This window comes from Theropithecus gelada, chromosome 3 (assembly GCF_003255815.1).
Source record: "Theropithecus gelada isolate Dixy chromosome 3, Tgel_1.0, whole genome shotgun sequence".
NCBI classification, from domain to species: Eukaryota; Metazoa; Chordata; class Mammalia; order Primates; family Cercopithecidae; genus Theropithecus; species Theropithecus gelada.
In genome coordinates this window covers 31,596,408-31,623,721 of record NC_037670.1, presented here as the reverse complement: position 1 = coordinate 31,623,721, position 27,314 = coordinate 31,596,408, and the positions used below count along the sequence as shown (strand labels likewise).

Here is a 27,314-nt window from a genome sequence, read left to right as displayed (position 1 = left end):
ACAGAGGAGAGCCAGGACCCACATCCACATAATTATTATGCTAATTCTCTTACAATCACCACAGCTTATTCGTTGCTAGCACTAACCCTGGTCTTATGTGCCAGAAGGTGTCAGTCACCTCTCAGTGGCACTATCCAGTGTTTTCTGTAGAAATGCATGTTTCTGACACAAACAATTTTCCCTTAGGTGACCGACTGGAAAAATTGACCAAAATGGGCTGAGCTGTATGGTATGTAAATTGTATCTCAACAGGGCTGTTAAAAAAGAAAAACTATGTGTTTTTGATCAAAGCTTGTTTCAGTAGAAATAAACTAAACAATTTTATTTAGTTATGCTAGAATTTCACTAACTCAAAATCATCATTAAATAATACAGTCAAATAGGGCTTCGTCTTAAAAATTACATAGGAACAAATACATCCATTTTAGCAAAAATCTTCATGTGTCTTTTAGATGATCCACTGATAACTGTAATAGAAAACTCATTATAACATAGTCATAATAAGAAAGAAAGCAAACCCTTGACAAAATAAAAATCCATGGACAGACAGTGGTAACAGCTGACAACTAACTGTTCCCTGCCTTTATCTTATCCCAAACTCTCCATGGTTGCTTTGATTTGGTACCTGGCAAAGGCACCTAACACAACAAATGTATAATTGGCACCTCTCTTTATACCATGCTTTTCTAAAGGTTCCAACTGTAACCACAGCTGTCTGTTTTTCACAGAATTAATGGGAAAGCTACTGCTCATAGCAAATACATCCTTCACTGCAGTCTAATACAGTGAGTCCTTACTTCACGTGGTTTATAGGTTCTTGGAAATTGACTTTAAATGGCATAAAGAAACCATTTTTACCGTAGGCTAATTGATACAAACAAGTTAAGTTCCTATAGCACATTTCTGGTCACACAAAAAATCACCACACTTCTAAATAAAGACCAAAAGACTCTGAATATTAAACACTGAAATAAATGTAAGCTAGATACACATTTAAGTAAGATAAATAAAAACAAGTTAAGAGAACTATTTACCCAACTGCTGGTAAACTGGTGAGTGATAGTGGTCACAGCAGTAATGTGTTAAGTCAAGCAATAAATGTTTGCAAAGCAAACATTTTAAGGAGCACCTCCTACCACCATGCAGTTCAAAGACTAGCAAGAACAACTTTGGCAGGATCTCCGAATACTTTTGTACTGCATAGTTTACTGCTATGCATTTGTATGATTGTATACTTTACACATTTTTATTTTATAATGATTTGTATTCATTTATTCACTCATTTTCCAACCTACTTATTCCAGCTCAGGATCATGGGTGACTGGAGCCTATCTTGACAGCTCAGGGTGCAAGGCAGAAACCAAGCCTGAATAGAATGCCATTCCATCACGGGGTGCGCACACACACACACACTCAGGGATCACTGAGACATGCCAATTCATCCCACGTGCCCGTTTTTGGGACATGAGAGCAAACTCAGTACCCACCGAAAACCCATGAAGACCTGGATTGAACATGCAAATTCCACATAGACAGTGGTCCTGGTCAGAAATCAATTTTTTTCACAAAAACGTTATAATGAAATGATGTTGAACAAAATGTTATCTGAGGACCTGCCATAGAGGCACAGCACACCTTCTATCATTTAGGCAAACTGCCCGTGTGAAATCGGTGATTCACAAAAGGCAAAACGTTACAAACATGGGGATCTGACACATATCAAAGGCAGGAAATCCAAAAGACAAAGGAACCTAACATATTCCTTTGTGCTTCCAATTCACACCTCATCAATGGGTTCTCATTCCATCTGTTCTACCATAAATACTTGGAGAATTCCATTTTTAAGAGTGTGAACAGGGTTTCTGACTTGGTCTACGTAAAGTTTACCACTTCTGAGGTTTGGCATCCTTACTTTGAAGCAGGCGTGTGGGGTGAGCTCAGGTTAATAGGATGCAGGCTAGGGCTTCAGTGCTCTAAATCCAGCTGTCTCCTACCCCAACCTCACCCTCAGACAACAAGAGCTAAGTTCTGGATTATATTAGGAAACACCTTTAGCATCTCAGGGGACAGCTAAAATTCTCTTGGGTCCTCTTTGGACATTTCACAGCCTTAAATATCCCTTCTTTATATACAACCTAAGCCTAGGATAGACTTAGCTGAGTGGTCTCTCAAGTTGAGTAAGAGGCAAAGCGGTTTCCCCACTGGCAACCCTATTTAAGACTCAAGGCACCAACCCTCAGGTGCAGCACAAGGAACTGAGTCCAAATGGATGTAATCTCTTTACTGTCAACTGCATGTTATTTGAATAAAGAATAAAAAGGTACCATATGCATAATTACAAGTTATAATGCACATACATGTTAAGGGGTGTTATATACAAGGCTCTTAAAATTTGCTTGGAAAAAACTTAAAAGGATGTCATCAAGTTTGAAAATTCTGTTTGATTAAACTAATACCCCCCAAAATTTTTTTGGAAGGAATTATGAAACGCAGGTTTTCTTTAGAACACCTCTAAGCTAGAGATTTTTCCGTACTGTGGGGCTCAGCTTTTAAATCCCCCTCCCTCTTTACTGTGGTCAAACTTCTTTACATCAAATCCATCAGGCCCTTCTCCATGCAGCTTAGCCACGAGGTAGAATGTAGGAGGAGCTGGGTGCAGGGCTTTGCCCCGCTCCCCCACTGAGTGTTAGAGATGGCATCCTAGTCATTCCCACACCAAGCGTGTCGCCACAGGTGCCCAGAAAGGTCGCCTCAATGGGAAGTTCCCAACATGCTCCCAAAAGCCAAGTATCCTGGATGTGGGACAAGCAGCTTAGGGCTCCAGCAAGGGGAAGACAGACCAGGTTTCTCCAGTGGGGCAAATACAAACCTCTCCCCTGCTTGAGGACTGTAATCAGTCACCCTGAAAACCAAAAAAGCACTTACAGGCATTTTGAGAGTTTAAAACTGTTAAAGGGTAGCAGAGCTCTTCCACTGTCAGGACTAAGAATTATCCAACCAACATACAGACAAGGAGAGGACAATGGCAAGAGGAAATGGGCCACTTTACTGAGACCAGCGTGATGCTCAATGTTTAGAATGCTGCTTTCCTCCTGTGGAAGATGAAAAGAAAGTACAAAAAGAGGGGGGTAGACTTTTAAGTACACACTATCAACTCAAGCCACCCAGCTGTTTAAGCTCTTCCTGTTATGCAACCACCAAAGGCAATTTCTAACTCTAGATGAGTTCACAGTTCTAAAACTGTTCTTTGAGTCTGACCGATTTAACACATCCCACAGATTTAAAAGGGGCCAGAGTGGCCTAAAATCTTATAGCCTTTACTTAAGCTTTTTTTGGGGACAATGCGCTCCATAATTTCAGAGACCTGATGTACAATGGTAATCCCTATGGTTCTCAATCACCTTTTCAGTTTCCTGTTGAACAAACTTCAAAGAAGAAATATCCAAGAAGGAAGAAGGCTTATTTGAGCAAATCAGGTGCACGCGCTGTAGAAGTTTAAGTTTGATTAAATGACACAATGTCTAATAGTCGACAGACTGCACTATTAATAATAAACTATCAAAAGGTTGAATCTGATTTTGATAAATTATTTCTTGCCATTACCCCACTACACTTCCTTACTGGAGAGTTAACATTTACTGTAAGACTAGACCTGTTCAAATAGGTCAGTTGCCATCAAACCAATAACATGTCCCCTGAGCCAACCCTTCTATATCTATCTCCCTTTCAAGGAAGCAGAAATAAAGTCAAAAACACCTCAAGCCTTATAAAAGGAAACAAATTGAACATCCTATTTCCAGACCTCCCTGCCGATTACTCAGACTGCCCGTTCTGAGGGGGGATGGGAGAGTCTCACCATGCACATAACGCAAGACACAATCAAAATCTCAATAACCAAAACAAAGGCAAAAATTGCAACTGACAATTAATTAAACAAAAAAAAATGCAGATTACAGCTTTCTGCTATTTAAGTATGAAAGAGTAGAAAAACATAAAGACGCTAGGCAAATTCAACTCCATACCAACTCCGAACCTCCCCACCAAAGGCTACAATACAGACTTTATGAACAAGGGGATCCAAAGGGTAAAAGGACAGAATATGGGGAAATGGGAAAGGTATAATCACTGTCATTTGGATTGAAAAACAACTGAGCTAGAAAGTCATAACATAATCAAACCTAGCCAGATAGGATTCAAACAGCAAAGGCGCTCACCAGATGAAGTGTTCGATATATAGAGTCACCGGACTTGTCATTGTTTTCAATCCTGGGCTTGCGCTTTATTTTCCACAGTGCAGACATCATCAGGAATGTATTCTCATGGTAATTAATTCTACCACCTGACGTGTTCAGCACGGAGACAGAAGTTTCTTAAAATATTCCCAGAGCACCAAACGCCTCCTAGCTCCGAAGAGAGCATCCTCTCATATGGACGTCCCATGCTGGTTTTCCCATGAAAATCTATGGCCACGTCTCAACGCAGCAAGGACAGCGACGGTGCAATCCCAGAGCTGCACTCGTTTCCCACCATTGCCCTCTGGGAAGCTGTCAAAAGGCTAAACTGTGGACCAGAACTCAGGCTTTGATTTCACCTGGCTAAACAACAAAAGTTCCAAAAAGGGAGAGCTGAAACTGGCAAGAAAACAAAGCACTGAATGCCTCCCGGGATGCAAGCGTCTCTGCCCTGCAGTCCGAGATCAGCTGATTGGCCAGCATCCTGCACTGCACAGGAATACTAAACCTGCCTGGCTCCGACGACTTTCAAGGCATTACACACTGAGTCAGGAGCAGGCAACTAAAAAAAAGTTTGGTGTGTAAGTGTGTGTGTTTTGAACGTTGATAGTTTCACATTGTTCCGCTCATGCTTTGTTATAAAAGCAGACATTTCTGAGACAAAAACAATATGGATTAGAAAAAAAAAATCATTCTTAATGGAAATGTCCTGAAAATTATTCTCATACATTTGCTAAATGGAAAACAAAATCACAGCTGCCAGGAGACCTGGAATGCATGACACATGACCGCGCTGCCCTGAAGCTAATTAGCATTCATTTCCAGAAACAAGAGTTTTCAATGAGAAGCAGAGAAAAAAGTAGCCAGCGGTGATGAGGCTTTCTGAGGTTGTCACCCACAGTCACAGGAGAAAGGAGGCGGCTCAGAAACAGAAAGGCTGCTAGACTGTCCCTGCAGTGTGATGTTCCCCCGCCCTTCCCCAGTGGCTGTGACATTCCAGTACCACCACGCTCAACAACAAGCATACAATTATTTACTTGCTCAATTCTAAAAGGCCACACATAGCAAAAACTGCTATTCAATACAAGTGAAAAGCACAGAACTCCAACATGCTTTTTCTTTATCCTGACCAATATTATGCAAAACAGCCCGTTTAGAAAGAAACCAAGAACATTAAACAAAATCAACAGCTCTAACATATTCAGCTGGAATAAAAAGTGATTATTTGTTTCTGTTTGTTTAGTTATTTACATATTTACATCTCTACACTCAGCCTGGTGCATTCAGACAAGGCTAAATCATGCTTCCAAGTTTAGACAGCTAATGATTTCAAAATTAATTTTCAGTTTATTCTCAAGAAAATTTCACACTTATATAGGAGATGCATCAAAAAATATTTAGCCTTAATCAAGAAACTTAAGGTGTTTGCTTGCTCTAACTTTAAATCATAAAAAGAGACACACAGAAATATTAAGCATTAGGAAAAAATTTAAGTGGTTTATGGCTGTATATATAAATGGCCTACAGCACCACTAATAAATTAATGCCTTCTTTTTATGAAGCCTGGTATTTAACACCAGATGTTAACAGTCTGGACACAAAGTAGTTTTAACATAGCCATTAACAACACAAGACCTGGAGCAAACTGGGCTTGCATCCTGGTTTTGTCATTGCAGAGCTGTGTGACCTTCAGCAAGTCGCTTAACCTCTCTGTTCTAGTGTCCTCATCTATAAAATAGGGCAAATAATAGTCTCTCTCTCAAGGGTGTTATAAGGCTAAGATGAATTTATATAGAACAGTACTTAACATATACAAGCCCTTAAATAAGTATTACTTCTCATTTATTATTACTATCACACAGTAGAACCCAGTCACCAAGAACTGCTCATTTAAGCTTTTTGTGTTCAAATATCTTAAGTGAGAAATTTAATTGACCAAAGGTTATTTTAGCTAACTAATTTGGGTTGCATAACAAACTTTCAAATAAAAAAGATGAAGTCTGAATCAAAGCAAAACTAGGAAGTATTTCGGACACACAGTGCTCCCCATATCCAACCTAGCAGAATGAAATACCAGCTTATGGCTTGAATGCAGTCTACTGCATGATCTTCAAAAATATTCAAATCACCACCCAAACTTCTTAATCTTTTTTTTTTTTTTTTTTTTTTTTTGAGATGGAGTCCCACTCTGTCTCCCAGGCTGGAGTGCAGTGGCGCGATCTCGGCTCACTGCAACCTCCGTCTCCCAGGTTCAAGCAATTCTCCTGCCTCAGCCTCCCGAGTAGCTTGTCAATAATTTTGAGAAAATTCTGTCCCTTTTTAGAAAGCCCACTAAGAATTTCTACAAGAAAATCTTCGAACAGCACCATCTATTTCTGTATTTGACCCTTTGTGTTCCAGATAAGTTCAAGAGCCTTGTTCTCTGGAAAAAGAACCATGGAGTTAGAGTGACACATGGGACCAGTCAGCAAAGCCCTGGAGCCTCTTCCGTCCCCTCCACACCAGACCCTCACATTATACACGACTCTGTGTATGACCTCATGACTCACTATATTTAACACGGAAACGATCTCTCTCAAAATCCACAAGGAGATGAGAACACTGACTATTACGGTAAAGTAAAAAGGATCCAATCATTTTGGATCCAATACTTTTTAAGTGTTCAGAAATAAATGTTTTAGATACAGGAAAAATTGCTGTTTGCCTAAATCCAGTTAGAAATTGAAAATTAATATTTTTAGTTCCCATAATATAGTAACTTAATAGATACCCTTCAAATTGTCTTACATCAGTATAGAAATATCTGTTTCTCCTGAGGACAACTGACCGACCCCACAAAAGTAAGTGGGTAAAAGAAATGTAAGGATCACCTAAATAAAAAGTAACTTTAAGCAGTTGGTTTTTAAAATTTGCCTTAAAAGGAAACACCTGCATTTCCAATGATCTGCTTTTTAATTAACAACCAACAACATAATGCCTTTCAGTCTATAAATATTAATGTTGCTTTCAAATAATGTTGCTTTTATATTGTGCCCAACTTAAAAAGACACTGAGAATGAAGATCCTACAGTCAGGAAAGAGAAACAAATATGGATAAAAGACACTGAAGAATCAAATATGTGCACAAAAGAAAGTCCTACAGAATATACACATACAGAGGGAATCAAAACAGGAAATGTACAAATGTAGGTTTTCAAAATAATAGTTTATGTTTGAAAAGCATTTTTCAGTTATCAATGTGCTTTCTCATATTATTTGACCCACCCAAAAATCCAATCTCCAAGCAAAGGCAAGAATCACCCTAATTTTGCAGATAAGAAAACAAAGGTATAAAGTTACATGATTTGCTTAGGTTAAGTGACTAGTAAGTGTCAAGCAAAAAATTGAGATCGCAGAGGAATGTAAATATCTCAAAAACATTATAGAAAAAGATAAGTATAGAACCATAATCACATGCAATTGCTTTTTGGTGGGGAGGGGGCATGTCTTTTGGATTAAGGTAATTTTAAGTTGGGTTGTGTTTTGAAGACTGCGGTGAAAAGAGGCTGCTGACCCATGGAACACTTTATGAAGTGGAATAGACGCAAGATAAATTATGGGCAACGATTTCAGTGTCTTGCACCAAAGAGTCAGAAGAAGAACTTTCTTACTATGTTCAACTAAGGGAAAGTGTATTTGGATTAATTTTAAAATACGGTTTCTTTCCCTTTAACATAAAAGTTGCTCACTTTTAACAAGAGCTGAATGCAGGTGATTCAAAAGGAGTTCATTACAGAAACCCTAAGTAGCAAGAAAGCATAGCTGACTGAATCTCACATACTTTGGATGCTGTTTCATCCTACACAAATGAAGATGTAATAAGGAAATGGCATAAAATTATGGCATTCACTGGGAGCTCCAGCAGCGGCAGAAATTAAAGAAAAGGGATTTTATTTCATTACGAGTAATTTCTGCCCTATATTCTCACATACAGGTTTGTTACCAAGGCTGTAATTTGGATTTCATATCCTGCTATTCAGCTACATCTCAGAAGTAAAAACACTTCATCCATGGAGAGGCCTGGTAACCACCTACAGCTGCGTAGGTGACGTTGTCAGCTGTGATTCTTCAGTGGTTCAAGGCATGGGATGTGAAAATGAAAATCTCTCACCTTGCTGCTATGATCAGTCTCATCTGAGGATTCCAAGTCTGGCCCCTCGGTCTCCTCTGGAGCGGTCTCAGCACTGCTGCCCTGCTCGCTGCAGAGGCTGTGCCCTGTCACATGAAATCAGAAGAAAATGTGGGTCAACATGGATAGTAATTGCTTAAAAGCCAACCCTGTGTGAGGGGGACAAGGAATCCCGCTCATGACGTGTACACATACTGTAAGACCCTCCAAGTACAAGCTCCATCACCTTGGCTCAATCAAATTCAAATGATAGTTGTTACTGTTAGAACTAGTATTATTACTTTATATTTTTCATAATAAATAATAATTGTGAATTGAATGTCTTTGTCTCCCCCCATATAAATTTTTATGTGGAAGACCTACCCCCCCATTGTAATAGTAGTTAGAAGAGGGATGTCTGGGAAATAATTAAGTTTAGATGAGGTCATAAGGGTGAGGTCCCCATGGATGAGATTAGTGTCCTTGTAAGAAGAGAGAGAAACCAGAGTTCGTTCTGTCTCCACCATGTGATGACACAGTAAGAAGGCAGCTGTCTGTAAGCCAGGAAAAGAGCCCTCATCAGGCAACTGAATTGGTTAGTACCCAGATGATGGGGAATCCCAGGTTCTAAAACCATAAGCAATAAATGACTGTTGCTTAAGCCACTCAATTTACGGTATTTTGTTATAGCAGCCTAAGCTAAGACAGTAATAGTTTATAATAAAAGAATATATATATAATATACTAAAAAATTAACTGGTTTTGTTGATTTTACAAGTAGCAAATTGATTAATTAATTCATTAATTACTAAAATAAATAAGCCATACTGAGAACAGTACAACCAAAAAAATGACTGTCCCACATCCATTACCGGAAAAATCCTGCAACATCTGTTTTTGCCAAGTCTGGCAAACTATAAACATCTTATAATACCTGCTCTTCCCATGATATTCTGTGCAAAAGTGCAAGCAACTTTCCTCCTTTGCTATTTACTGAGTGCCTACCACAGTGGTTCTCTACAGTGGTTCTCCACATTGAGAAGAGAATGTGAGGATCACTTCCCCCTGGGGTGTTTCTCAAACTGACGGAGCATCTGGATCCCCAGGGGAATATGTTAAATGCAGATTCCCATTCAGTAGGCATGGGGTTGGGCCTAAGATTCTGCATGTCTTACCAGCTCCGAATGATACTAATCAAAACTGCAGGTCCATGGGCCACACTTGGAATAGAAAGACTCTAGAACATCAAAAACTTTCTCTAGTTGCAGCTAAGAAGACAGTAGTTTGAGTACCACTGTCCTACAATATGAGGCACTGGATCATGGACTAGAGCACTATCAATATAACCAGACAAGAGAGAAGGAAAGAGAAGAAATGGGAGCAGAAGGAGCCTCTGATGCTTTAGATGAAAGATTCAGTCTGCAAAGTGGCTGCCTTGCTCCAATGACACCATTACAGCCATAAGCTGCTTGGCAACACTTTCTATTCAGGTCCACACTGGCCAGGAAAGTTAGGGAGGAAGTGGGCCTCTGAGCAAACCTGGCACCCATGCTGCCTCCTACTGTCCCTTTCTTCTCTGGAATGAAGCACCAACTGAGTGAGTGTACCCTGAATGGCTTAGAGGTTTCTGTCTGTCTCCCCACCTTTTGGCTCTGGCTCTTGGATTTTCTTGTGTTTCTTTTCATTATTCGATCACTCATTACTTGCTCTTAAGGGGGTAGTGGTCAAAGAAGGAAGCTCAGTTAACTTGGCAGGTATCATCTATGTCAACTGTTATTGCCAAAGCAAAAGTGCTTGAATATTTTTCACAGGGGCAATGACCTAGGTACAAGTATTCATCCCTGATCTGGAACAGCTGACCAGCTCGTCTGGGAACACAATGGCAACAGCACTGAGTGCTCTGATCACAGGAACGACAGCATCCTCAGTGCGACGTCCAGAGCAGCCAGGAGGCACGACGGACAGGGGCCCCCTTCACACTGTGGTCTGCAGAATCACAACCTCCTGGAGTTGAACAAGCCACAGACTGTGCAGAGAAATGCTGCAACCCCGCCCATCCCATTGCTCACAATGCCTAGGATAGCTGATGCTCATTAAATAGTGGGAAAGGAAATAAAAGGATTTTCCTTTGTTTTTGGTTTTGGTTTTGGTTTTGAGACGGAGTTTCACTCTTGTCACTCAGGCTGGAGTGCAGTGGTGCAATCTCAGCTCACTTCAACCTCTGCGTCCTGGGTTCAAGTGATTCTCCTGCCTCAGCCTCCCGAGTAGCTGGGATTACAGGCGCCCACCACCATGTCCAGCTAACTTTTGTATTTTTAGTAGAGACAGGGTTTCACCATGTTGGTAAAGCTGGTCTTGAACTCCTGAATCCGCCCACCTCGGCCTCCCAAAGTGCTGGGATTACAGGCATAAGCTACAGTGCCTGGTTGGATTTTCATTTTTAATAATACTGTGAGAGCCAGGTTTCCTGAAGAGCAAACAAATAAACCTACTTCTACAAAACACTTAGAAATGCTAAATAAAGTAAAACAAATGTCTTTTTTAAACAAAGCTGAGCTCCAAAAACTCTCCAAAGCCCAAATGAAAAAGATAAAGTTGATAAAGGAAGGAGGGTAGTGTCCATGCTATGGCAGCCTAAGTATATCCATCAATCCCCAAGCCCTAAAGCAGTGTTTCCCAAAGGGTGTGAGAACCTGTTAGTGTTAGCAGGGTGACAACTCTTTTGGGATAGAATTGTGCACTTGGTAGGGACACTTGGCACTAGGCTCCTTGGCTTCTGAGTACCAAACGATTAGGACTTGACTGCCACTGTGACAATCAAAAATGCACCCACACATTTCCCAACAGCAGCACCACCCAGTTTGAGACCACTGCCCTGGAGCCTTTGGTTTTAACTGTAAGCCCATGATACATGATACAGAAAACAGGGCTTGGGTCAATATAACTTCGGGAGTTAGAAGTGAATTTCCCACATTCATATGGTTCCCCTGAGGGGCGACACCTCTCCGTCTAAAAAGACATAGACTACAAGAAAAAAGTGCTCACTGGTAAAAGAAAAAGAGATGGAAAAAGAAATTCTGCCTATACTTTGGGGTAGGAAAGTGGAAAGGGAACACAGCAGGTTTCTTCCCTGAGATTTTTTTTTTTTTTTTGGGAGACGGATTCTCACTCTGTCACCCAGGCTGGAGTGCAGTGGTATGATCTCAGTTCACTGCAACCTCCGTCCTCTGGGTTCAAGTGATTCTCCTGCCTCAGCCTCCTGAGTAGCTGGGATTACAGATGCCCATCACCATGTTGGCTAATTTTTGTATATTTAGTAGAAATGGGGTTTTGCCATATTTGCCAGGCTGGTCTTGAACTCCTGACCTCAGGTGATCTGCCCGCCTCAGCCTCCCAAAGTGCTGGGATTACAGGCATGAGCCACAGGTCTTGGCCTGTTCCCTGAGATTCTAGTCATAGGACTGACTTCATGTGTTTGCATTCCAAGGCATCTGGTAGGAGCAAAAACAAATCTACTCTGGAAGATTTCACCCTTAATGATGATATCATAATACCCAGAGATAGAGCTTGGTCAAACAAGGACCCATAATCCCATATTATAAAACACAACAGGCAACGCATCACTACGAGCAAGAAGCAACAGACACAGTAACGGACAAAATCAGACCCCCAAGGAATGATACCGCAATGATCAGATGTAGAATATCAAATAAGTATGCTTAAAATACTTTTTCAAAAGAAGAAGAAAGGGGGCCGGACACGGTGGCTCATGCCTGTAATCCCAGCACTTTTGGGAGGCTGAGGCAGGCGGATCATCTGAGGTCAGGAGTTCAAGACCAGTCTGGCCAACATGGTGAAAATGTCATCTCTACTAAAAATACAAAAATTAGCCGGGGGTGGTGGCACGTGCCTGTAATCCCAGCTACTTGGGAGGCTGAGGCAGGAGAATCGCTTGAACCCGGAAGGCAGAGGTTGCAGTGAGTCAAGCCCACTGCACTCCAGCCTGGGAGACAGAGTGAGACTCCATCTCAAACATAATAATAATGGAACAGAAGAAGAAAGAGATAATTTCAAAAAACACCAAGTAAATTAATAGAAATTTTAGAAATAGAAACTATAACCAATGAAAGGAAACACTCAATAGATGAGACGTAAATTGATGAAATGAGAAAAGACTAGAACATCTATCCGAAGACATTACCTTACTAGAGCTCCTAAAGAAATCTTCAAATGTTAAAACTATCAAAATGGAATTGCATTTTCAGCTAAAATATTACCCAAGAAAGAGACTTTAATAAAGACTTTTGAGAAACAAAGAATGAGAAAGTTTACCAAGAACAGAATCTCACTGAAAAAGTTCTCTAAAGGATGTACTTTCAGGTGAGGAAAGAAAGATCTGGTACACAAGTGAAAATGATAAACAGCTGATACACACACAGATAAGTCTTAGTATATACGACAACTCCCCCCCAACTCCCCAAAAAAGGTACTTGGGGGCAAAAAAAAAAATACAAACTGCAACTAAAACAATGGTGGAAATGATTATATTTAAAGCCATTTCATAATTTTATGCAAGAGGGAACTAGAAACACTAACTTTGGTTTCTGTTAATAATCATGTTAAAATTTTAAGATCAACCACTAAAAGAACAGAAATAGATTATATAGGTTGAAAGGAGAAAGCAGAATTTATCAATGCAATCTGGAAGAGGACAGGAAAGGAAAAGAAAAGAAAAACAAGCGAGACAAATTGAGCAAAACAAGATAATGGAAACAAATAAAAATATGTAGATATTCTAAATAAATGTAAGACAGCCTAACATAATACTTAAATTTCATGTTTAGATTATAGAAAAAAACAGTGCAAAACAAAGCCCCAGCTGCATGCTGTATGGAAGTGATAGACTTAAACATAAAAGACACAGAAGATTAAAAGGTTGGAAAACTATATTGGGCAAACATAAAGAAAGTTTCAAAAATGTCAGATACAATCGATTAGTCAGGATACTGAATACGTAAACATCAGTAATTATACAGCTTGATCCATGAATGCGTTTCAAACCTATACCCAAGAAATTGGTGAATATACATTTTCCATAAAAATTAGCAACTTATGCAAATTGGCCACATATCAGGCCACAGTATAAGTTTTAAGCAATACCAAAGAATCTGTATGGATGCAGACCACAATGGCAACATTTTTCTTGGAACTAAATATTTTATGAAAGAAAGAAAGGCCAATAACACTAAAGACAGTTTTAAAAAAGAAAAACAAGATTAGGGGATTTTACCTACCAGATCTCAAAACATATTATAAAATTACAGTAATCTAAAGCAGTGCAGAACAGGCTAACAGAACAGAGAGCTCAGAAACAGTGCCTCTATCCCATGCAGAGGTTCCTCAACTTATGATGGGGTTATGCCCCAATAAACCCATCACAAAGTCAAAAAATCATTAAGTCAAATCATCATACATTGGAGACCATCTGGCCAGGCGTGGTGGTTCACACCTGTAATCCCAGCACTTTGGGAGGCCGAGGCAGGCAGATCGTGAGGTCAGGAGTTCAAGACCAGCCTGACCAACATGGTGAAACCCCATCTCCAATAAAAATACAAAAATTTGCCAGGTGTAGTGGCACACACCTATAATCCCAGCCACTCAGGAGGCTGAGGCAGGAGAATCACTTGAACCCAGGAGACGGAGGTTACAGAGAACTGAGCTGTGCCACTGCACTCCAGCCTGGGCAGCAGAGTGAAATGCCATCTCAAAAACAAACAAACAAAAAAAAGTGGGGGCCATCTGTATATGGAAATGTGAAATACAGCAGTTGTGCCATTGCAGACCAGTGAGAAAGGAATAGAATATTTGATAAACGATGCTAGGACAGTAGCCATATGAAGAAACATAACATTGGATCCCAACTCACACCACTGACAAAAATCAGTACCAGAGATATAAATCAGTATGTGAATAGCCCAAACTGTAAATCTTTTAGAAGAAAATATAGAAGACAGTGTTTATTACTTCAGGAGAGAGAGAGATTTCTTAAACAAGATATAAAGAGTACAAACCATGTAAGATTGAAAATTCAGATTTTGCTGAAATTAAACACTTTTGTTTGTAAAAAGGCACCATAAATACAAGAAGACATGTTACAGACTAAAAAAGTTATCTTCAATACATATAACTAGCAAAATATTAACATCTAAAATATAAAAGAACTCCTACAAATCAATAACTGGAGATGTATCTGATTCTAAAGCATACATTTTTTTTATCCCCATATGTCATGTTTTCTACCCTTAACTGAATAAAATGAATTAAAATAGGCAATGCAATTTGCAGCAGATCATCTGCAAAGATGACAGTGATTATTTATTTCATCTCTTTAAGCACAGGCTTTTGTGTCTATTTTGCCATTCCATGAATTTGGGCTGGTGTTGTGATTTGCTTTGACCAACAGAATGCAACTTAAGAGATAATATGTTAATTATGAGCCAAGGCCTCAAGTGACTTTGCAGTCTCTGATCTTGCCCTGCTGGTAACTCTGAGCCCACCATACAAAGAAATCTCAAGCTAGCCTCCAATGAGAGACCCCAAGCAAAGGTGGCCCAGCTGTCTAGTCACCACACGTGGGAGTGAGTTAGGCCATCTTAAACCCTCCAGCCCCAGTCAAGCCACTGGATCACAGAGCCACATGAGTGACTCCAGGGAAGATCAGCAGAACAACCAACCAGCTGAGCCCAGCCCAAACTGCTGAGCCACAGAACAGTGAGCAAGTTTGCTGCGTGGTAGGAGATAACCAGTAAGTGATTAGGGGGAATTTCATGATACAAGAAAGCCAGAAACGCAGGAGTTGACTGTGGTACACCTCAAGGAAGCTGAGGAGAGACACCAGCATGGCAGGAAGAGGGAATTCAAGTGGGAAAGGCCATTGTTCTGACTCCCATACTTTAGGGCCTTCTCTAAACACTCCCAGCTTAAGAAGTGTAGACAACACCATTGTCAACTTTTTTTTTTTTTTTTTTTTTAATCCCATACAAACAGAATTTAGCCACTTCCTATTCTAGCTTCCTCTGTACTACTCACAACAGTAGTAGGCAAGAGGCTTTCCCCTAATGATAGAAATTGAAGGAATTATCTTCTTTGTTCTGGACATTCCAGTCCCCACCTACTTACCAGGAAACAATGCACGACAGCTCTGCTACCAGTCAGAGAGAGAAGACTGAAGATAAGGCTTGGCGGTGGCCAAAGAAGCAGCCAGAGCAAGCAGAATGCCCGTCCATATTTCGGTACCGAGCACATGGCCAGGCATGCAGCAGAGGCGCAGGGGAGAGGGAAGAGGGCTCAATCTAGAGAGACAAAGCCTCAGGGAATGAAGAAGCCCAGAGCAGGACTGCGGACCCTCTCAGACAGGGTCCATAGGCCAAGTCAAAAGCCTCCATAGGGCCGGGCGCAGTGGCTCCCAACTGTAATCCCAAACTCCTGAAAGGCTTGAGAAGTAGGATCGCTTGAGTCCAGGAGTTCAAGGCTGCAGTGAACCATGATTGTGATACTGCACTCCAGCCTGGGTGACAGAGTGAAACCCCAATTCTACTTGAAAGAAAAAAAAAAACCTGTGGTAATGCTGTAAATAAAATTCATTGTTGTGAACAGGTAAAATCAATGCTTTGCCTTTTAAGTTACTTCCATTAATAATATTTTTGTTACTGTGAAAATGTTTGCAATCAGTACCTCCCACACACCATTAGCAGGACAGACAACGAGGAGATTTGGGAAAGTACAAACATATTAGTGTAAGTTTACGTTGAGATTTACCTTTCGTTTACCCAGATTAGACACATCTACTTTGGCTTCGTTCAAGTCCATGTGAGACTTAAGCTTAAAGGAGGAAGAAAAAATATTCTGGCCTCGTGAGATGTCTTAACACTGTGTTTTAAGCAGATCCTCCAATTCAAACACTGACAAAGAGAAACAATTATAACACTACACTTTTAAAAAGTCTTTTAAATGCCTGAGTTTAAATCCCTGATGGAAAAAGAACGACCGGGGGTGGGGGCAAAAGAAAGCTTAGACACTGTCTATAAAGATATTTAGCTGGAACTCAACCGTTAGGATATAATTTTATTTTGCGTTTCAGTCATTTTACTGTTATAAGATTTTAAGAATTCCATATAAGCACCCATAATAAGATCAGCATAAATGCTCACCCGTCCAACAAAGCTAAAAAACAAACCAAAATAGAGAGAGAAAAGAGAGAGAGAGAAAGAAAGAAAGAAAGAAAGAAAGAAAGAAAGAAAGAAAGAAAGAAAGAGAGAGAAAGGAACGTTACAACTTGAACTTGGTAGACAAATAATAACTTCTTTTTAATCAAATGTCACAAAATCTCAGTCTTTGTTTCCTATAGAGAGAAATTCAAAAATCCGTAAAAACTTACTAATCCTGTTAGCTTGTTGTGAAAGTCAAATATAAAGTACATTAATAATCTTTAAAAATATCAAAATAGAGCATCTCAGTCTCCGAAACATGTTTTTCTCACACGCAGGATTTGACGGTGTCATCAGTCAAATCTCACTGGAAGTTACCCCGCCCCCGGCCCTAGCAGGGCCCACCCAAGCAGGCCATGTGCTGTGTGACAAGAAGCACAGCAGGCCGACAGTTTACCAGGCGCGCATGGCTCCAAATGTTATCGACAAACAAACAGAGGACCATGTGCTGCCCGGGTATCTGTGAGACTTCAGAGAACCTGAAGCCCTGGACCATATTTGTTTGTGGGAAGAGAAATCTGTGCAGTTCCTCTTCCTTTGCTGCCCCTCCCTGCCGCCTGACTGTCTTTGGTTTTCAGAATCGAGCTCCAGGCCATCTCCATGGAACATCAGACCAAAATAGAACCTCACACTTCACGGGTACTGCACAGAGGCACGTCCCGCCCACGCAGACCAAGCGGCTGTCCGTGCTCAGCGCTTGGCAATTCCTCGCTCTGAAGCAAGGTGCCTTCGACTTTCACGGCTATCACAGAGGCCTTTCCTGTTCAACAAACGCTGTTTAATCTACTTCCTGCAGGAGGGACATTGGTCTGGACTGCAGAGCACAGGCTTCCACTTGGCATCAGACAGACACGCCTGAGGTTTATCAAAGGGTCTGACTCTCCAACTCCAGCGCCGGCCCTAATTGCCTTTAACATGCCATGGGCCTGCTGTTAGCCACACGCACTAGGCTTTCTCCAACACAGTAGCAGGAATAACCATTTTTTGAACAAGAAGCAGCTCTTAGAACGCTGGAACTTTTATTATTTTTAAAATTGTTACCTTTTTTTTTTCTTTTTTTTGAGACAGAGTTTCACTGTTGTCTCTTGGGCTGGAGTGCAATGGTGCGATCCCAGCTCACTGCAACTTCCGCCTCCCCGGTTCAAGCGATTCTCCTACCTCAGCCTCCTGAGTAGCTGGGATTACAGGCACCTGCCACCACTCCTGGCTAATTTTTTGTACTTTTAGTAGAGACAGGGTTTCGCTGTGTTGGCCAGGCTGGTCTTGAACTCCTGACCTCAGGTGATTCACCCTCAGCCTCCCAAAGTGCTGGGATTACAGGCATGAGCCACCGTGCCCAGGCTGTTACTTTCTTTTTTAGAGATAGGGTCTTGCTTGTCTCACAGGCTGGAGTGCAGTGGTGTGATCAAGGATCTCTGCAGCCTCAACCTTTTGTGCTCGAGTGATCTTCCTGCCTCAGCTGCCTGATTAGCTGGGACTACAGGTGCACACCACCACGCCTGGCTAATTTTTAAATTTTTATAGAGACAAAGTCTCACTATGTTGCCCAAGCTGGTCTCAAACTCCTGAGCTCAAGTAATCCTCCCACCTCAGCCTCCCAAAGTGGTGGGATTACAGATGTGCGCCACAACCAACACCTGGCCTCTGGCACTTTTAATGTAATCCTGTGGGCTACTCATTGAGGTAAACCAAAGGCACGTGCTTCGCCCCAACTGGTCAAGTGGAATTCTAGGGACAATCACAGCAGAGCTGTACGTACCACAAAAATAAAGTGAACGTGAACCCAAAGAGAGAGAGAAACAGGCATTTGAAACTTTGGAAAGACACTAATGGTGTCCCTTGAACTATGATTCTTATAATTTGCATAAAAGCTGGGGTTCTGCATAATTACTTTTACATAATTGCATTTATTTTTTCTTTGCTTTCTCCTCGATGTAAGAAGGAAAAACAAGGCCATAAAAGGGTATTTGTGTTGGAATTCTCTCAAATGCTTTATAAAACTTTTTTTTTTTGAGACGGAGTCTCCCTCCACTGCCCAGGCTAGAGTGCAGTGGTGCAATCTCGGCTCACGGCAACCTCCACCTTCCAGGTTCAAGCGAGTCTCCTGCCTCAGCCTCCCAAGTAGCTGGGATTACAGGCGTGTGCCACCACGCCCAGCTAATGTTTGTATTTTTAGTAAAGATGGGGTTCCACCATATTGGTCAGGCTGGTCTAGAACTCCTGACCTTAGGTGATCCACCTGCCTCAGCCTCCCAAAGTGCTGGGATTACAGGTGTCAGCCACTGCGCCCGGCCTATAAAACTTTTTTAAAAAACTATTTTACATCTAGATTTGCTTTACTTTCCTATACTGATGTTCCCTGCAACATTTTCCTAACAGGGTGACAGAGCTATACCTTTTAATAAATTAGGCCGGTAGTTCTCAACTGGGGGAGATTTTGCTGCCCAGTGGCCTTTTGCCAATATGTTTGATGGGCACAACTTGCGGAGGTGGCATACCATTGTCTTGTAGTGGCTTGCGGGGGTACTGTCTAACATCAACACACAGGACAGCTCCCCACAGCAAAGCATTACCTAGCCCAGATTGTTAATATTGCTAGATCAGATCAGTATTCAAAATAAATCACACAAGAACATAAGAGAGACTTTTTTGAAACCTCACACAAATACAGTTCTGCAACTTCCTATTCTAGCTTCCCCTACACTGCTAAGATCTTTTTATAAAAACAGCCACTGAAGGAACTATCTTTTTGTCCTAGACATCCTTCCCTTTTTTTCCTACCAATACGTACGAAAACAAATGCTTTGAAAAAAACCCAAACAGATGAAAGTAGCTCCAGTAAGATTGCAACCAGAACTCGGGGATGGCAAACAGCCAAGGATAGGAAACTGAGTCTTACAGAGAACACTCAGGATAGACTCTCCTTATGCAGATCCTGGCTTTCTAAGCCAACATGGCAACCCATGCAGCAGGCTTCCCTTGTAAACCAAGGAACGGGAGAATGGAGAATGTACTACAGGACCACCTAACAAATTTTCATTACAAAAAAATCTCAGCGAAGCAGATCACAAAATGTGATCAAGAAACTAGAGAAGGTTTGCATGTCACTGTAAAATTCCAATTATCTTATGATTCCACCAAGACAAGAAAAAGGGCGGGGAGCAATAACCAGGAAGAGCTGGTGACCTAAGGCAGTGGCTCCCAAGCAGGGCTGGACGCTAGAAGCAACCACCAGAACAAATGCAGACGCAGACCCCATCCCAGACTAGATGACTCCATGAGCTCTGAAAAAGGACCCAGGAACCTCAGAATTCATTTCTTTCTACTTGAGAAAGGAAAACATAAAAGGGTGTCATTCATAAACTTAGTTATCAGGTAATTCACCTGTTGCAGACTGAGGCAGCATAGAAGGCAGGGAGAAGGCTGAAAAAGAGCAATCTCTGGTCATAGGCCAGGGAATCCTCATGTGCCCCATAAGGGAATGGCTTCATATACAGAACATTTATTGAGCACTTACTGGGTAATATTCTAAACGCTTTACTTTTACGCGTCATTTAGTCCTCACAATAGCCCAGTGAGATGATAGGGTGCCATTATCCCCATTTTATAGGTGAGGACACTGAGGCACGGAGGGATTAAACATGACCAGGTTAAGGTCATGAAGCTGATGAACACAGAAATGGACTGAGTTCTGGCCGGGTACGGTGGCTCATGCCTACAATCCCAGTACGTTCGAAGGGTAAGGCGGGTGGATCACCTGAGGCCAGGAGTTTGAGACCAGCCTGGCCAACATGGTGAAACCCGGTCTCTACTAAAAATGCAAAATTTACCTGGGCGTGGTGGTGGGTGCCTATAATCCTGGCTATTTGGGAGGCTGAGGCAGGAGAATCAGTTGAACCCAGGAGGCAGAGGTTGCAGTGAGCCAAGATCCTGCCACTGCACTCCAGGCTGGGTGACAGAGTAAGACTCTGTCCCCCCGGCCAATGACTGAGTTCCAAAGAAATGGACTAAGTTCCAAAGAACTTGGTCCCAGGCCCTACTCTTAGCCACTAGGCTGTGATGCTTCCACATAGAAGAAACAAACCTCTCTATGAGAAAGCATTTCAGAAACAATACAACTTTGAAAGCTAATCCCATACTCACTCAGGGTTCTTAGGGGAGGACCTGGCCAAGTCTGCACACTTGAGTTTGTGAGACCGTGGAGCTCTGCAGGACCAGCCTCCAGCAGCCAGGCAGCAGCCAGCACTCACGTGGACCCCAGGGTCCCTGAGACTCAGCAAGGCTCTCTGTCAAGGACACCAATCATCCACCTTAACTTACTCCCATCAAACCTCAAACCTGCCACTCAGGATGTTTCCTATTTTTAGTTACTTCTAAATTTAGACTAAGGCTGTAGTCCAGCCTGCCCATTGTACAAAATTTTCTTGGTTGTTTTCTGTTTTAACTGCAGCTGTCTGTTGATACTGCTTATCTCTGCCCCATCACGGAGCAGTCTTTCAGTTATTTTATCCTGTTTACTTGCCTCCACTTTTATCTTCCATTGTTAAGTGGGGACTAGAAAGCAGAAGCAATTAGAAGGTAGATAGGCAGAGACCCAGGTGGAGAAGTGAAGCGCCTTCTCCCCGCCAGCAGGTCCAATTGGGCTGCTACTTGACCAGAGTATTCAGAAATTCTTCCGAAATTTACTAATTTTGAAGCCAGTTTAGAAATCTTACCAAAAATAAATAATAAATAAAATAAAAAACCAAACAATACAGTGGCTTTACTTTCATGCTTTATTCTTGACTCAGTCTGATTACCTAACTTGACAAAGCAGACTCTGTTCTGAAGGAATTTTTTTATTTTTTTAGACAGAGTTTCACTCTTGTTGCCCAGGCTGGAGTGCAATGGCACAATCTCGGCTCACTGCAACCTCTGCCTCCTGGGTTCAAGCAATTCTACTGCCTCAGCCTCCCTAGTAGCTGAGATTACAGGCATGTGCCACCATGCCCGGCTAATTTTGTATTTTTAGTAGAGACGGATTTTCTCCATGTTGGTCAGGCTGGTCTCGAACTCCCGACCTCAGGTGATCCGCCTGCCCTGGCCTCCCAAAGGGCTGGGATTACCCTAACCCTAATCCTAATGCCTAGCCTGAAGGATTTTTGATGATTGTAAAATTGCAAGATTTCAAGAGATAAAGCAATGTGGCCGGGTGCAGTGGCTCATGCCTGTAATCCCAGCACTTTGGGAGGCCGAGGCGGGCAGATCACCTGAGGTCAGGAGTTCGAGACCAGCCTAACCAACATGGTGAAACCCCGTCTCTACTAAAAATACAAAAATTAGCCAGGCGAGGTGGCAGGTGCCTGTAATCCCAGCTACTCAAGAGGCTGAGGCAGGAGAATCGCTTGAACCCAGGAGGCGGAGGTTGCAGTGAGCCAAGATGGTGCCATTGCACTCCAGCCGTGGGAACAAGAGCGAAACTCCGTTACAAAAAAAAAAAAAAAAAAAAAAACACAAAGATAAAGCAATGAAAAAACAAAAAAACTACACTAAAACATAAATTGGAGCACAAAATTGAGTCATACTTATTATCATACTTTCAGCTCCATGCCTGGCACATAGTAAATAAATACTTAAAAAATAGTTCCGAGTTATGGCCATTTAATTGAAAAAAAATAATAATAAACCTTCCAAAGATGATCCCAAAATTGTAGTTTTAATGTGCTTCAAAATAATGGCAGGGTCCATGGATTTAGTGCACAGCCTCCAAAGGTGAGTGGTCTGAAGGAGGTAACATGTAGTCAGGTGTAAAGTCTAGTTGTTTAAAATTCCACCACACAAAAGACCAGACAGCAACTGTACACACAGAAATTCGCAGATATTTCTGAAATAGATATATATAAAATGCATTTTAAAAATCTTTTAAATGCATGTAAAGATTTGTTCAATGCATTTTAAACTCTATTAAATGTATTTTAGTAGATTTTTAAGCAAACATGTACATATACATATGCATACACAGATTTTTTTTTTTAAAAAGAAGAAAGAAATAGACCAACACATTAACAGTGGCTATCCTTAAAAAAAACAAATTGTGAGCAATCTCAGTCATACTATACATTAGGGGACAGCAAGTTTTATGTGTAAAGGGCCATAGAGTAAATAGTTTTGGCTCTGCAGACTCTAAGTCCTTGTCACAACTACTAACTACTCAACTCTGCCATTGCAGAGAGAAAGCAGCCAGAGACAAGGTGTAAATAAATGGCATGACTGTGTTCCAATAAAACTTTATTTACAAAAATAGGTGGTGGGCTGCTTTTAGCCTGTGGGTTGTAGTTTACCAACCTGTTTTTTTTTTTTTTTCCCGTATCTGTAACGCAGAAGAAGGGCTCAGACAGAAGAAAAATATCCAAAGAAAGTTGGGTACACACTGTTGCTTATACCACGTAGGTGTGCAAGCTTATAAAATCCTTTAAATAATCTAATCTAACATAACATGTCTCATTCAAAGTCATATTCCAGAAACAACTGTATCTGTGAACCGTTTGATGGGGTCGAGCCTGCCATCTTGTGGTCACATGAAACAACAGCCTTTATGGTCTTCATTCTCCTTTATTAAGGGTACACAACTCACTGGAGTCACTTTTCCAAAATGTGATTGAAATGTGGGGACCACAATAACATAATGAGTCAAGGAAGTCAACTGTAACTGAGGGCAATCAATTTTCTGAAGCTTCAACTTGTCAAAATATTCCAAGGAGTCAATGAACAAAAGAATGAGGGCTCCTGCTTCCTCAGCAAGCCGAGCTTCAGAAAACGATTTGAAAAACAATAGCAGGGCAAGAATATCCAAGGACCCAAGAGGCTTCCATTTCAGATTCTGAACGGAACCCTCTTTTTTTTTTTATCCCAAGCTTTGAAAAGAGAAAATAATGACAAAACCCCAACTTACTAAATCAACCCAAACCCTAGAACCCAGTCATGGAGAAATAAACGATAGCAATCTATGCTGCTCATCTGTTCCATCATCCACTCACTCTCTTGCTGAACAAGACGGGGCCACCCACGTAGTGAACCACACGTAAAGAGCCAGGAAGACGAAAATGAGGAATATAAATCCAGTCTCAGGAAACACATTTAGGCAAAAAGAGAGACACAAGCAAGTAAGAATCGCATGATCTAATGAGAGCCCACATGGAAGTCAAACGTGCAGGGTCGTGGGGGCCCAGAGGACAGAGCTAACTCTGTGGGGTCACAGGAAGACTTCGAAAAGCAGGTGGCACTCACACTGCTTCTAGTAGAATGAGCACAGGTTGCCAGAAGGAGGGGGTGAGGAAGGAAGGGCAGGGCAGGGGGGTCACTGATGGGCTCAGGTTCAGCCTTCAGGGTAAAGAAGCCCAAAAGACAGAGCAAACAAGAGCTCTGCACACATTTCCACTCCGGGCCTCTCAGCATCTCAACTCACGTCCTTCTCTCAGACAGTAGGAAAGCAGGGCTGGGTGGTTTGGAAGATGACAGAGAAGGTAGGACTTAGTCTCAGCATCTTATGTGATTCCCAGCACTTCTTTTTTTTTTTTTTTTTTTTAAGAGACAGGCCTCTGTCTCCCAGGCTGGAATGCAGTGGTGCAATCACAGCTTACTGTAGCCTCAAACTCCTGGGCTTAAGCAATCCTCCTGACTCAGCCTCCCAAGGAGCTGGAACTACAGGTGCTCTCCACTGTGTCCAGCTCATTTTTTTTTTTTCCCATACAGATAGAGTCTCGTTATGTTGCCCAGGCTGGTCTCAAACTCCTGACCACAAGTTATCCTCCCACTTCCGCCTCCCAAGTGCTGGGATTACAGGTGCGAGCCACCACACGTGGCCCAATTCCCAACACTTCTGTGCCTCCGTATCTCTATCCACAGCCAAAGGCCTCTAAACATTCACCTTTCTCCAAAATGAGAAACAGCAGAAGCACTATAAAGCTGCCCATGGGTGACAGGTGGATTTGTAGCAAAACAGGTCTATGAGAAAATAAAGATCCCTCTGCCTTTGAAATTTCAACAGGAAATGCGGGGCCAGTCACCAGCACATCTTGTGTACACATTTTATACCACCTGCCAGACAGAGGCACTCACTGAAACACACACGCTGCGTGATAAACCCCCCGGGTCGTGGCAGAACGGAGTTCAGACTCACTCCCAGCACCCTGCACAGTCATACCTGGGTTGCTGGTGAGAAAGGCGAGGGGGCTCTCGCCGAGGTCCGCAGGGCCGTCCACTCGGTGGGGAGGGCTTTCCAGCAGCTCCACTCCTTCCTCTAGCTCGGGGTAGGTCCTCACCAGGAGGCCCAGCGAGGGCTGTGAGAGGAAATCTTTGAGCATAGAAGAGTTCAGGGCGTCAGCAGCACGATTATTGATCTCAAGAATCTCATCTCCTGCTTTCAGACCTGCCAACGCAAGATGGAAAATTTTTAATTTCACACACATAATCAGAACACGACAGCTTAGGAGCTCCGCTATACAGGGCACACCTGCTGTGGGTCTCACAGCCCCAGGTGCTGCTGCAGACAGGCTGCGGTGCTCAGAAGTGATCCTGAGGAAAGGACAAGGGCCTCAGATTCTGAAGGTTCTAGATTTGCAGGTGACAACATGCCTAGCCGGTCCTTCATACATCAAGCAAACAAACTTACTCCTTTGTTAATCTAAGTGTTCCAAGCATCTGCCAATTTCTCACAAATGTTAATTAATTCAGGCTATCTTCCTACACTTTTGGGGTGGGGCGAGGGTGGAATGACAGTGCTCTCTGATGACTGCCATCTGTGTTTTGTGCATGTTCATGCCTCAGTGCACACTCAAGTCACAGCCAGTTAATACCTATTGATTATTTCCATGGAACCAAAATGCAGGGTGTTCACTCTGGCTATGAGGACAGAAGTAAGGATGTCTCATTCCAAATACACTTAAGAGATGACAGTTTCAAGAACCCAATGCAATCCTTTTTGCCCTTTTTTGTTTTGTTTTCAAACTACATCAGAACCTTGGGATGAAGCTCTTTCAGCAGATCCCCAAAGGATCAGCTAGGGGAACTGCCAAAGTTTGTGACCCAAGGGAATGACCATGAGCAAGCCCAACCTAGAAGAACAGGAAGTTGAGACACCAAGGTGCAGTTCAAACCGGCACTGGAAGAAACATTCCAGCAGCCTGAGAAAGGGAGAGGTTGGGAAGAACATGAAAGAAAATAAAATAATCCTTTCAGCTAGGAAGAAAAAAGGAGCCCAATTTCTAATTTTATATACCAATATGGAAAAACCAACTTGAAAAACGGAGTGAGTGAGGGGCAGGCAAAGACAAATGATAAATTGCAGGAACAAAAAGCCTCCCAGGTCCTCGAGCATGCCACTCAGATTCTGCAGCAAATGACCCTACAAAGAAGTTCTCACTTCCCAGCTTCACAGAGTCACACGCCCTGGACATCCTTATTCAGGTTTCTAAAATATCTGAAATCAGTTTGTTTGTTTGTTTTTGTTTTTTTTTTTGAGACAGAGTCTCACTCTGTTGCCCAGGCTGGAGGGCAGTGGTGCGATCTTGGCTCACTGCTAACCTCTGCCTCCCGGGTTCAAGCGATTCTCCTGCCTCAGCGTCCAGAGTAGCTGGGATTACAGGCACTCACCACCACGCCTGGCTATTTTTTGTATTTTCAGTAGGGACAGGGTTTCACCATGCTGGCCAGGCTGGTCTGCTGACCTCAGGTGATCCACAGTTTTTTAAAATTTTTATTTATTTATTTATTTTTCTGAAACGAAGTCTTACTCTGTTGCCCAGGCTGGAGTGCAGTGGCACGATCTTGGCTCACTGCAACCTCTGTCTCCCGGGTTCAAGTGTCTCATCCTTCTGAGTAGGTGGGACTACAGGCATGTGCCACCATGCCTGGCTAATTTTGGTTCTGTTTTGTTTTTGAGACGGAGTTTTGCTCTTGTTGCCCAGGCTGGAGTTCAATGGCATGATCTCAGCTCACTGCAACCTCCGCCTCCCCAGTTTGAGTGATTCTCCTGCCTCAGCCTCCCGTGTAGCTAGGATTATAGGTGCGCACCACCATGCCCAGCTAATTTTTGTATTTTTAGTAGAGACAGGGTTTCACCATGTTAGCCAGGCTAGTCTGGAACTCCTCACCTCAGGCGATCCACCCGCCTCGGCCTCCCAAAGTGCTGGGATTACAGGTGTGAGCCACCGTGCCCGGCCAATTCACAGCTAAATTTAACATAAAATACCCGCAATATCTTTCTAGACACGCCGGGTGCTGGGATCGTGTTTGTGGACCAGAAGGACAGAATGGACATCACTCCTGCATCTGTTGAGGACAGAGCAAGGGGGTTGGTACAGATGACAGTTCATCTTCATTTAACACCAGGGTTCTCAGATTCAAAGAACTAAAACAGGATGTGACTGAAACCAGGGCGGCAGATTCCCCACCCCCGTGCCACGCAAACCGGCACACTCATTGTGCTGAAAGAGATAAAAATCAGTCTTTGGGCTTGAAGGGGAAGAAATCCTGTCATCTCTGCTCTTTGCTGAGATACAGCTCAGTGACTGTGTCAAACTCTGGCCCCAGGCTGCCTATGGCCTAGAAAGTATGGAAGGAAAAAGAAGGAAAATGCTCCTCCATGACAGTCTGCAGCAGATACATTATTCTGACTTGACTTCCCACTCG

At 42.4% G+C, this 27,314-nt stretch overlaps 1 protein-coding gene across 12 annotated transcripts in view; it reads right to left on the bottom strand.

Moving 5' to 3' along the window:
- TIAM1 (T cell lymphoma invasion and metastasis 1) overlaps positions 1-27,314 on the bottom strand; it is a 444,177-nt gene that overhangs the window by 38,463 nt on the left and 378,400 nt on the right. For 10 of the 12 annotated variants that reach the window (XM_025380044.1, XM_025380046.1, XM_025380049.1 and 7 more), the window contains 2 exons: positions 24,829-25,053; positions 8,383-8,486 (listed from right to left, as the gene is read on the bottom strand). In XM_025380044.1, coding sequence (XP_025235829.1) covers positions 8,383-8,486; positions 24,829-25,053 — 329 coding nt within the window. Of the gene's footprint in view, positions 1-4,214; positions 4,711-8,382; positions 8,487-24,828; positions 25,054-27,314 lie in introns of those variants that run through there. The other 2 variants (XM_025380052.1, XM_025380053.1) reach the window with 1 other exon arrangement.